Source organism: Marmota marmota, unplaced genomic scaffold (genome assembly GCF_001458135.2).
Source record: "Marmota marmota marmota unplaced genomic scaffold, marMar, whole genome shotgun sequence".
In the NCBI taxonomy this organism is placed as follows: Eukaryota; Metazoa; Chordata; class Mammalia; order Rodentia; family Sciuridae; genus Marmota; species Marmota marmota.
The window spans coordinates 9777456-9790188 of NW_026000153.1; the positions used below are offsets into that span (position 1 = coordinate 9777456).

The 12733-nt window shown below is 40.5% G+C and overlaps 1 protein-coding gene across 1 annotated transcript in view; it reads left to right on the forward strand.

The window, feature by feature from the left end:
* Bbs9 (Bardet-Biedl syndrome 9) overlaps nucleotides 1–12487 on the forward strand; it is a 487047-nt gene extending 474560 nt beyond the window's left edge. The window contains exons 23-24 of the mRNA XM_048786306.1: nucleotides 11769–11879; nucleotides 12051–12487. Coding sequence (XP_048642263.1) covers nucleotides 11769–11879; nucleotides 12051–12082 — 143 coding nt within the window. The 3' untranslated portion in view covers nucleotides 12083–12487. The remainder of the gene's footprint in view (nucleotides 1–11768; nucleotides 11880–12050) is intronic.
* The last annotated feature ends 246 nt before the right edge of the window (nucleotides 12488–12733 follow it).

Genomic DNA, 12733 nt, shown 5'->3' on the forward strand with positions numbered 1-12733 from the left:
AATATAGATAAACAAATATTGCATATTAGAACTGTAAACCTAAGGCTGTGTAGAAAGGTACTTTCTTCTACTGTTAATAAATGGTAAAATTATACCAGGTCAGGAGTGATAAGTCCCTCTCCTCATTACACACAGTGAAAGGTAGAATGGAAGTGGAGGTGAGAGAGATGGACATATGTCCTCCAATCCCATCTCAAGAGTAGTTGTAGCTTCATATGAGAGCAACCTGATTGTCCATGCTGTGGTAGGAACACAGGAGCAAAGAACTGAATTACCAAGGACTATATTTCTAAGACATGCTTTGATTAGGTCTGTGATTTTGTATTCATTAACCATCTCGTATAAATGAGTTTTTCTGGAAGGCATCTGTTCAGTAAACACCAGTTTCATAGAAATGTTGACTGTCCGAACTGACCCATGTACAAAGAACATTCTCTGTCTGTCTGTCTGTCTCACTCACACACCCACACAGACACACACCATTAGTTAAAAAAAATTCCAACAAACATAGCTTTACCAATTGTGGCGTTCTTTAAAAAAATGTTAAGTCCAGGTAAGGAACAGATGGGCCCTTTAGTCTGAAGTCCAGGTTGGAAAAAGAGAGGTTAAGGAGGATTGATCAGAGGACGTGCAGCTACACTCTCTCTTCAGAGCTTTTTTCTTTTTGTCTCCACCATAGCCCTTGTTTAAGTCCTTATCTGTGCTTATGCATAATTCTTCCTAATTGTATCTCTTATTCTGGTTTATATTTTTCTAACTACTAATATGTTTTGTATGTTTAATGCTTCATCATCTACACCTTTAGTAAGACATCTCAAATGTCTTGCATAGAAATGTATACACAGAAAAATAATATATATTGATGATTTATTCTTTCCCTTCCCCTTTCCCTTTTCATCCTCTGTTCCTCCCTGTCTTCTATCCCTCTCCTTCCTTTCATTCTTCCATTTTGCCAAAAAGTTCCTAAATACTCAGCCAAAAGTACTAACCGGATCCTTGATTTTCTATAGCTTACATTCTCCTAGGGTTAGAAAAAAATACATTTGAAATGACGAGAAAAATGAAGAGTGGAGGATTCTACCCTTATTCATGGGGAATAATTTCTGAGACCCCCAACGGATGCCTGAAACCATCGAGAGTACTAAACTCTATTACTAAGCACTTACATAGAGTGTAACTTTAGCAGCTTGAGGTACAACAGCAAACTGCCACTGATTTCTTTTCCTTCTTCACTATTTAATAGTGAGAATATTCATTTTTACTGTAGATCTTAATAATCTCAGCATATGGTTATTTTCTTTCCTCATTAAATCAAGAACTTTTACCTTTTTACTTTAAAGAAATATTTCATAGCTTCTCTTTTTCACATCCAAACTGCTGCCATCACTACTCTAGCACTTTGAACAATAAAATAAGAGATATTTGTACACAAACACTGCAGTACTGCCAGTGGATCTGTTAACCAAGGTGGCTACTGAGGGTAGGTAGCATATATAGCATGGATATTCTGCAAAAAAGAATGATTCAGATCATGGGTTGGAGCAGGATAGCATGAGATTTGTATCATACTTCTCTGAATGATGTACAATTTAAAATGTATGAATTATTTATTTCTGAAAATTTTCATTAAGTATTTTTAGATTGCAGTTGACCTGGGGTAACTGAAACAATGTAAAATGAAGTATTGGATAAGGGAGGGACTAGTAATTATACCTCTGTGCATATGTATGAACAGAGACACACACACAGAGAGAGACACACAGAGACAGAGAGAGAGAGAGAGAGAGAGAGAGAGAGAGAGAGAGAATAAAACTTTCCAAATGAATATATTTACAGAAAATGTCTGAGGAAGCTTCTTCATATTTGAGTGTGATATTCTTTGCAAAGCACCCATTCTCTACACCTCACATGAATTATAAAACTTTGAAATGAGTTCTGATGTTAACTTCATAAAACATGTTATTGTGTAAGTCAGCTTTATGTTGCTGTGACCAAAATATACAATAAGACCAACTTAGAAGAGGAAACATTTATTTTGGGCTCACAGTTTCAGAGGTTCAGTTCTTGGTTGGCTGATTCCATCACTTTGGGCCTGAACAAGGCAGAACATCATGGCAGAAGGGCAGTGCCAGAGGAAAGCTGCTCACCTCATGGCAGCCAGGCAGCAGAGAGAGGGCAAGGGGTTGCAGTGCAGATGAGCCACCAGCCATGCCCCACTGCCCACAGTTATCACCCGGTCATTCCATTGAACTAGGACGGACTGCATAGGTTACAGCTTTCACAATTTGATCATTTTGCCTCTAAACATTCCTGCATTAACACAGGAGAGATACCTCATCTCCAAAGCATAATGTCCTACCAAGTAAATCTTGATTAAAAGAAGAATGTCACTGGTGTATATTTTTGAGGTTTCTGCTGTTTGTAATTCTTAGTATCAATTCAGGCCTTGAAGACAGAAGATTATTTGGTTGGCAAGTCATTTGTGATTCTCTAAAAGTATTTTCTTGTCTGATTACTCTTAAAAATATGAATTTTTTCTCCTCCCTAAAGGAGTGGAACACTCCCATCCATACATACAACCAGTTGATTGTGAAGTCACTGTTGCAAGAAAACAAATGAGCAGTCTTTAAATCACCCAGAAAACAGCTTGCAGCCCTCTGGACTTTCTGTATTATTGAAAGGAAGCACTAGTTGAGATAGCCAAATTGCAAGCAAATAGCTATTAAGATCTTCCTGGAGAAAAAGGTGATCCTGAGAAAGCTCTAATGGCATCAGCTCTGAGTCTCTGACTTGATATCTACTAAATGCAGGTGACTGAACTAAAATTAGGTTCTTTGATTCCACAGAAAGGTACAACAAGGGCATCTATGCTAAGAAAATTAATAGAAGGTAGAGAGTGAAAAGGTGTATATTACATGCTGAGCACAGTGCCAGTGTACATGATTTCATGGAATACTCACAATTGGTGTCATCATGATTCCCTTCTTACACATGGGGTGACTGATTACATGCCCTAGCTCCTACAGCTAGATCCAGCCAGTGCACTGCTGTGTGAGCTTGAACTTGTGCTTTACCTCTGTCCCTTTCAGTAACCTCTCTATTCAGTGCCTGCTTAGTTTTACTTTTGATAGAAGATGAGAGAAACACTTGGAGATCATCCTAAAATATTGAAAACCTTAATAATTTGAAAAGAAACCTCCCTTTAAAATATTTCTTCAGTCTAATCATAAGAAAAAAAATCAGACAAACTCCAACAGAAGGGCTTCCTGTAATATCCCTCACAAATCCTCCTCAAAACCATCAAGGCCATCAAAATCAAAGTCTTAGAAACTGTCCCCAAACTAAGGGAACAAAGAATATGACAACCCATGCTATGCTACTCTGGAAAGCATCCTGAAACAGAAAAAGGACATTAGATAGAAATGAAGAAAATCTGAATAAACTCTGGACTTTAATAATAACTTGTCAATATTAGCTTATTAATGTAACATATGTACCATACTAATGAAAAAAGTTAATAATAGGGAAGCTGCAGAGGACATATGGGAATGCTCTGTACTCAATCTGCTAAATTCTGCACAATTACAATTGTTACAAAAACTAAAATCTGCCCAACCAAAAAAGAGCATTTGTTGAATTGGGCAAACAATAATATTTTAAAACTTATTATAGTAACACTGTAAGATATTCTAGTAGTAGTGTTATAAAACAAGACATATAGCACTATTCAGTGCCTCATGGAATCCTTAGAATTAGGATATGCAGAGCAGCTTTCCATAAGTCAGGATTGGCAAACTACTTAGGCCTTTGCGCCATATCTGGCCCACCGCTTGTTTGGGTAAATAAAGTTTTATTGAAACACAGCCAATGCCTAATCACATTTACACATTTACTATGACTGCTTTTGGACGACTGGGGCAAAACTGGATTGTGGCACCAGAAACTGGATGGTGCAGAGCTTAAATAATATTTATTCTCTGAACAAACTGCTGGTTTAGGCTGAGTGAAGTAGTTTAGTTGGGCCCCAGAATCCCCCTGGATTAGAATCAAATATTAAAGGCAGATAAAGTAGCAGGAGAGATATTGGGTATGGCTTGAGTGAGATGGAACAGCCATCTCCTGTGGTAGCTACATGTGTAAGGTTTGCAGGCACCCTCCTCTCTGCTGCAGAGCTGTGGCTTAGCTCCGGGGTCTATCAGTCTGTGTGAACCCTACCTTTCCAGAACCCCACCCGAAGAACTTTATCTTGGCCTATTTATCCTACTCTTCTTTTGGTATTCCTGACTTGGTCTGACAGTAAATAGTCAGAACTTAATGTGTGTTTTAGTGTGCCAGGCACTATTCACATTCATCTGTTTCTCCCTTGTGAAGTAGGCTGCCAAAGTTTTATTTTATAGATAAGGAGATTGAGGCTGATTTCATTGAAATAACTTGCTCAGGAGGGTCACTTTGCTAGTAAATGCTGAGCCATGGTTTGAATCTAGGCTTCAAAGCACAACTTTAAACTGTCTACACCATCCCTACCTTCAGTGTGAAAGAGCTTGCTCACTCTGGCTAATGTGAACCAATTCTTGGATTTCTAGGGATTTTGTGAGTTGAAAAAGACAGCCGTTATTGCAAATTTGATTATGTAAACTTATAAACAAATAAATTATATATATGCATACTCAATGATTTTACTTTCATAATTACTTTACTGTTTCACTAGTGGGTGTGTACTTGAAATTATTTATGTGTGTGGAATAGGAGAAAATACTAAATAGTACTGTACAACTGTAACTCTGCCAAGCTCCATATTTGGTGATATCATGTTGGTTGCTTGAAACTGGCCATAATGGGAGTATTTGTACCACAGAAATTGGCAAACACTATAGATTAGAGTTTTTCTTGTTTTTTCCTAGAAGTCCAGCTGTCACACATTTACCAGCACAGTGCTGCTTACCTTGCATTCTGACTGATCTTAGTATTCCATATGTCAGCCACATTCATTTCTGCCTGACCTCCAATCTTAACCTTTAAACTCTATACCTCTTACAGTGACATCTACAGCAGCAACCTGCAGGAAGGCCTGAGTTCTTTTTGTTGTTTTTTGTTTTTCTTTTTATGACAATGGATAGAAATTCCTCAGTGTGACTCTCTTGATGATAAAATACGTTCCACTTGTTGAGGAGGAAGTCCACCCATTCTATAATTTGCTTTTGAATATAGAAACAGGTTTGAGGACAGCTTAGAATTCCTCCCCATGCCTGCAAATTCTAGAGTTGTATTATGTTTATGAATTTATGGGGAACTCCTTTTAAGTAAAATTTTCTACTTAAATAATCATCTGACTAGGTGAAGATTTCTATATGTATTAATCAGATTCCCCCAAACAGATTTTCATAACAGGTTTCATTAACACAAATGGTCATGTATATAATTTGTTAAAAATTCAGAACAGATTATGCTGAGTGAAGCTGGCCAATCCCTAAGGAGCAAATGCCGAAAGTCTTCTTTGATATAAGGGGGGGCGACTCAAAACAGAGCAGGGAGGAAGAGCATGAGAAGAAGATTACCATTAAACAGGGACGAGAGGTGGGAGGGAATGGGAGAGAGAAGGGGAATTGCACGGAAGATGGAAGGAGACCTTCACTGTTATGCAAAATTACATATAAGATGATGTGAGGGGGGAGAGAGAAAAGTGTCATAGTAGAATGGGTAGAGAGAGGTGATGGGAGGGGAGGGGAAGGGAGGGGGGATAGAAAGGGTAGCAGAATACAATAGACACTAGTATGGCTATATGTATAAACGTGGCTGTAAAACCAATGTGATACTGCAATCTATACATGTGGAAAAATAAGAATTCATACCCCATTTGAATCAAATGTATGATATGTCAAGATCATTGTAATGTTTTGAGCAACTAATAAAAAAAATTCAGAATCACAGGCAGCTTGGAAATCCTTTTTAATATCACTGGTGTAGTTTGCAGTTTATAAACAGCTTTGTTCCAATTGCTTCAATGCTGATCATTCACAATTCATAAAACATGCCGCATTTTTTAAAATTTCACATGCAAGGATTAGGTTTCCAGATTACTCCAGAAAAGTTTTTAAAGTAATAACTTAATTACAATAAGACTGTATAATAAAACTACACTTATAACAGCATTCCATGGTAAGAGCACATCCATGTATCTGACTGGGGATGCCAGACCTTTAATGATGCTCTACCTTGTTAAAGAGCTTATAAATAGAGGTGGGTCTCCTATGGTTGTGATCCAGCAGTGGGAACATGAGGTTAGGGGAATAATCCTATAAAATGGGCCCACGATGCTGACCCGCGCACACTTTCTCTTTTAAAAAGCAGTTTATCTGCAGCCCTGCCTTACTTAAGTGGACAGGATATGTCACAGTTCTTCCTTACTCCTGTAATCTGCAGGAGAACTGCAGGCCCCAAATACTGATAAAAAGAACATGTTACCCCTTCAGGGTCTTTTGTGACCCTTGAATAGACCAGATCCTAGAACTCAGGGAGATATGGATAATTCCCCCAACCATAAAATCTGTAAGATCAGGTTCCAGTTAGAACTAGTCAGCATGGGCCTAAGTAACCAAGAGTTGTCATGGCAGTGGGGATTTGAAGGTCTGGTGTCAGTCAACAGTCAAGACCTGGGCGGAACTCTCTGGAAACTCTGGGATCTCAATAAAACTGGAGGGAAGGAGAGGTGTGCCATCCCTCTCTTTTCTATGATGACACACTTTCTCCCTTGAGAGTGTTCCCTTTCCACTTTCCTATCCCTTTTAATAAATTTATGTCTGTTACTCTAAGCAATATGTCTGAAATCTTTTGGCCTGATTCTAAGAATAAGGGTTTGGAGGAAGGGGTGTCCACACTGCCTCAGCTTCACAGAAGGCCCCAGCTCTGTAACAGTTGCAGCAGTACTGTGAAGGGGGAGCCTAGGCATCCTGTGGTGGTGGGGACAGCGAAACCAGACTGCTCTAGATACTTGAGTAGAAGAGATGTGGATAAATCTAAGGAGCCCCTTTTGTTGCCAGGAGTTTACTAGCTATTTGAACCTTAGATAATTAAAAGTTTGATGTATCATTATTTTTAAATCTCAGGTACACATATCATATTAATGAAAGTAGACCATATCTTATAATTAAGTGCCACTTACCCAAAGACTGGCCTCTGGCTGCAAACATTTGTTATGTGGAATTGAGAATATTTAGAAACTTTTGTAATGATTGATAAGGGGGCTGTTATGACTATTGAATTGAATACTAAAAGATGACAGGTGATACGTTATTATTTCATTTTTCTGGTAATTCCTGTGATTCATTATTAACTATATTTTACAGAAGTACTGGTTTTGATAGATAGGAAACTTGAAAAGTTGGTCCTTTTGAGATGTATTGTTAGAGTACAGAGAGCCAAGCTGCAGTTTTATATAGATTTGCTGTGTGACCTTTGGCAGGTAACATAATCTCTCAAATTCATTTAATATGTTGAAACTTTCAAGAAGGCTGATGGTCTGCAGTTCAAGTCAGAGATGCAAGAAATGTCAAAATTATATTTTCTTTAATAGCAAGAATGTGGAAAATTCGGTCTCAATTATTAGTGCCCACCTGCCCCACCCCATCGCTGTCCAGGCAGTCTTATATTTTGGGCTCATAAAGTGAGGTCACAGTAACTGCCAACAATGTTTTTGCCGAAACCCTCGGCAATCTTCAACTCAAGGCTTTCTGTGGCTGAGGATGGGGTTCCTGAGGCTCAGCCCTTCCAGTGTCCCATGCCTCCATCCTCCATGACTCATCAGCTTAGAGACCTGAACTGCTGCCAGCTGAGGTCCCAGCCACCTCTCACCCTTTGAGCTCTGCCCCTTCTACCCCTACCAGATTACCACAGTTCCATCTCTTCAGTGAGACCAGGATGCAGAAAATCAAGGCCAGAGAGTAAAGAAACAGATGACCTACGATGGGGTTATATCCTAGCAAGCCCATTGTAAATTGAAAATATCAATGGAAAATGCACTTAATCTGTCCAACCCACCTCACCTCACAGCTGAGCAGCATGTGCACTATCTCAGGTCCATTATTTCTCCTGACTACTGTGGGACTGACTGGGAACAGCGACTCATTGCCATGCCCAGCATTGAGTGGAGGGATTTGCCTGTATGGCACCAGCCTGAGAAAAGGTCCAAACTCAAAATTCCAAGTATAGTTTCTACAGAATTACTTTTGCACCATCATAAAGTTGAATCATCACAACTTGGGACCATCTGTATTTCCAGGCTACTCTTTACCCAGTCCCATTCCAAACTGCCCTGAGGCAAGAAAGCACAAAGGGGCCTGGGGAAACTTGAGGGGAAGAGATGATGGTGGAAGGACAAGAGAAGAAAAGCAAATTACTATCAATATGTTTGCAGTTATAAAATGAGGGCAGGGAGTCTGTTCTGGCAGGGTTGTCTGAGGATCGATTGAATCAACGTTACAAATGCACAGCAGAGTGCCCAGCACACAGTAGGACCCCAGGACTCTGAGCCCCTTGCCCTCCTGGAGGCCCCTTGCCTTATTTCCAGGTCATGAAGGTCCCAGATCCTGGCCGTACCTGCCGGTTGGCTCCTCCTGTGTGTCCACACACCATTTGTGTTTTGATGATTTCTTCCAGCTGAGGGTTTTCTTCCCCTTTTCCTTTTATGGGGTGGGCTCCAAGCCAAGGGCACTTCATCTGGTGTCCGTGGGACCCAAGCTATGCTTCCACAGATTGGCTTCAGAGGGTCTCTGTTAGTTTGGAAGTTTTATGTTTTATTTCTATTCTTTAATCACTTACTCTTAAATTTTTAGCAAATATATACATATATATATTTCTTTTTACACACACACACACTCACACATTTTCTTTTTCTTAGCAAAAAATCTCATTGGATATACTCATCATTCCTTTTCAGCAGATTTGAATCCAGAATGTGTGGAGTGAGGCCTGAAATTCTTCATTTCTAACGTGTTCCCAGGTGATCCCTCTGCTACTGGTGTGATGATCTCACACTAGCAAGGCCCAAGAAACCTTCTGACTTTCTGAATTTGCTTTCTGTTGCCTTTTAGCTGCAGTGAGCCTGCATTTTCTGTTTGCAAGGTATCTGGTCATCAGGAACAGTCACACTACTCTGAAGTCTTTATAATTATAAATATTTCCATGCCACTATAATTTGATCTCCCAATGTCCTGACCCCTGCATGCACATCATCCCAATTAACCATGGATGAAAGCTTTGTTTACAACTAGAGGTGGTTGCCATCCTGTTCAGCACCAGCTGTGGAGCCAGCTTATTCTTGCAGAATAATGAGTGGCCAGTCTAGCTTCCAAATTTAATCTTGAAGGCCTGGCTTTAAGAATTTTTAAAGAATTTTTTCTTTTTGAACAAGAAAGCAGGGCCTGAGGCAAGGATTAAAGTGATGTCAATTTATTTGTGAAGCACAAAGGAAAGTGAACAAGGAAATATGTGAGGTCATGCCAAGTGGTGCAAGCTCACAGATGACCACTTCTCCCAGAGAGCCAGGAAGAGACTGAGCAGGTATACCCACTCAGCACACAGCACCTTCCTGGAGATCTGCAAAGAGCTGAGGTCCTGGAGAGAGAGGCAGGAGGCAATCTGTCTGCGCAGCATCTTCTGTTCTCCAATTTCCTATTGGCCAGGAGGCCAGAGCTCACACCACATTGTTCCTGTCATGCTAGAAATGGCAGGGATTCTTGATCTATGATGGGCAGTCCACCTGCCTGAGGCATTCAAAGAAAGGGGGTCTCATTGTTAGGGGAGGTGACTGGTGGGCCCTGCAGTGGGCATTGGCTGAAGTGGGATGTGCTAAAGGAATCTGAGAAGGTGCAACAGTTGGGTCCCAATACAGCACCTGCAGAGTAGAGAGCATTCAGCAGGGCAGCTTGTCATCCCTCTGTACTCAGGACAGTGAAGAGGAATTTACATTAGTTGTTAAGGCCACCCATTCTCTGTCTACAGCAACTGACTTTTCTTTTTGTGCCCGCTGTGATAAAGAACTAGGAGTTGCTCTTTAAGTTTTCATACTTTTGTTTTGCCCCAATATTGAGTCAGCTCGAGTCAGAGGTGGACATTGCTAACTGCTCTGTGCACTCCTTCCCATTTCACTCCTGAAGATTACTTGTGTGTGAAGGTAGCTGCATGACAATGGCATGCCTGGCCTCCCTCTGTCCCTAGGAGAAGTGACTTGATCTGATTGGTGAGTCTGAAATGAGAAACAGGTCCTTCTTCTTCCTTTTTCCCTTGGGATTAGGGCTCTGTTCATCAGGAAGCACATTCCTTCTTTCCTCTCCTCCCTGTCATTACCTTACAGGTGCCCCCAGCCCCTTTTTCCAATCTCACCCCCTTTCCTTTTCACTCAGTTGGCTGAGTGTAAAGGAGAAAAAGAAAGGGGCTGTTTCTTGGGCTTCTCAGCACTACAGAATTATGTGACCTTGGCAGAATACTATTTGTGCCACGGTATAACATATGTAGGCAGGGTCTCAAGCACTTAGCAACTGCTTAATAGCAATAGTTCTTGTGCCCTGACTAAAGACTTACCATTGCAAAAGAGATTAAAAAATTACCCTGGTTCTCCTTCCAGGAAGGGTCTTGTCATTTGCAGACAGATCTAGGTGAGAGCTATTATGTTGATGGGTGATTCCAATGTTTCCTATTTGGGCACCTCTAGGGCTACCACTGATTCTCACTTTATGAGTGTGGCAACACCTTTCTCTTTAGTTTCTCTCGACATCAGTTTCTTTTTCAGAGGCAATGCAGAGGGCTGGGTGGTAAGATGTATTTTCCTTCAGACCCAGGATCTTGCCACTTCCCTCTCCTCTGAGTGATGTGGTTTTCCAATCAGTGCTGCCGACACCCTGTCTTTCCTCAGAATGTCATGAGCTTCATAAACCTTCTCAAGCATAAAACCCAACCTGAGCGTTGAGGCTTTGGACTCAGTGTGTGAGTAGCCTATGAAAAAGAAATCACACTTCATTAACAAGAAGAATGGCTTTGGAGTGAGACGGGTAGGGTGAAGTGTTAGCTCACTTCCAGGAAATGAGGGCACGTTAGTCAGATCAAGTTGCAGACATCGTCGGGAGATTCTCACATGATTCTGAGTTTCCCATACAAGATTTTGGTGGATAAAGTCAGATGACTTATATCCAATCTTTAAAAAGCTCCATGATGCCAGCTCATCCTCAAGTCACCTTAGAATCAAAATCTCCCACATGCAGTTCACAGCTTTGCTGTTGAGTTGTGAAGTGTTGGCGTCTGTGCTGTGAGGTGTTGGGATTCAGGGAGAGAGTCAAATTCCACAGAAATCACTGTCTTGGGATACCTGCAACTTTCCCTGGCCCAAGGAGGATCCCTTCTCTGGTCCATGTGCATTCATAGTTTCCTATGCTCTGGTATTAAAGGGACTTCCTGCTGAGAGACTGTTATACTATGGATATCACATATGCTATATGTTTTGTCTTCTCTGACTTCAAAAAAAGGGTACATTTGAAGACAACACTGTTGCTACTGTTGCCAAGTCATAAGCACTGTAACATGTCTTTGGGGGCAATAACTCACTCCCAGTATTTTCACCAGAGTAACATTGAAGATAATTCTTTTTGCTCCATCCCTCAAGATTGTTGTCACATCATTTATTACCTTTATGCTTGGTGCGTTCCTAAGCTCTGGTCGCTGTGTGGAGAGGCAGATTTTCTTACACATTGCTTAAAATATCATTTGTGTTTTTTACCTAGGTGGCTGTACTCCAATTCCAGAATCAGATCTAGAGGAGAGATCAGTAGAACAAGACTCCACGGAGCTGTTTACCAACCACAGGCACCTCATTGCAGAGACTCCTGTGCCTGGTAAGAGAATGGGTGGCCTTAACAAGTGATAAATCAGGAATAGCAACACTGTTAAATTTGGGTTATACCAAAGAGCATTTTGCAAAAGTAGTCATTTTCTGACTTCTTAGTTATTTTTTGTTTTTGTGTCTTCAGTGAGACTTTACTTTCCCTCTCTTTCTTTTTTTCCAGAAGTTTCAGCTCTCCAAGGAGTTTCAGAATAGTCCACTCAGAGTTGTGTGGCTGAGAGGAAGATGCCTCCCAAGGCCTACCCTATGTGTACCGCATATTCAGCATAGATGTGGAGCTGGCCCAGGTGCTATGTAAAGCTCACCCCTGGACAGGACACTGAATGGAGATGGGGATGGGGCTTCTCATTATTCTGGAGGACTTGGAATACCATGCAAGTCAGCTGGAAGACAAGATTTGTGTATTCTTGCAGGGAAAGGCTACTACTGCCCTTAGCCATCTGTATGCCTATAATCACATGACATAGCGAGATGATATAGTGTGGGAACAGACTTCATAATACAGAGATCCACAGTCAAAATAATTTGATACCCCATTTTTTTTCACAGAGTTCTTATATAGTAAATGTATCAAGTTTAATAAAGCATCTCATTACCAAACAATGTCTTGGAGTTGATTTATAATCAAAGGGCTCTATAAGTGATTTCTCTATATTGATTTTTGAAGGAAATTATAAAGTTTACTATGCCATGGGAAGACTTGAATGTGATTATTTTATACATAAAAGAACTACTATAGTAGAACTATTGGCTGATTGCTCTGTTAGACTAGAGGTGGAAGAGGATAAGTTTTCTAGTATTGTATAAAATTTTTTAAAATATTTTTGAAAACCTAATATATATAAT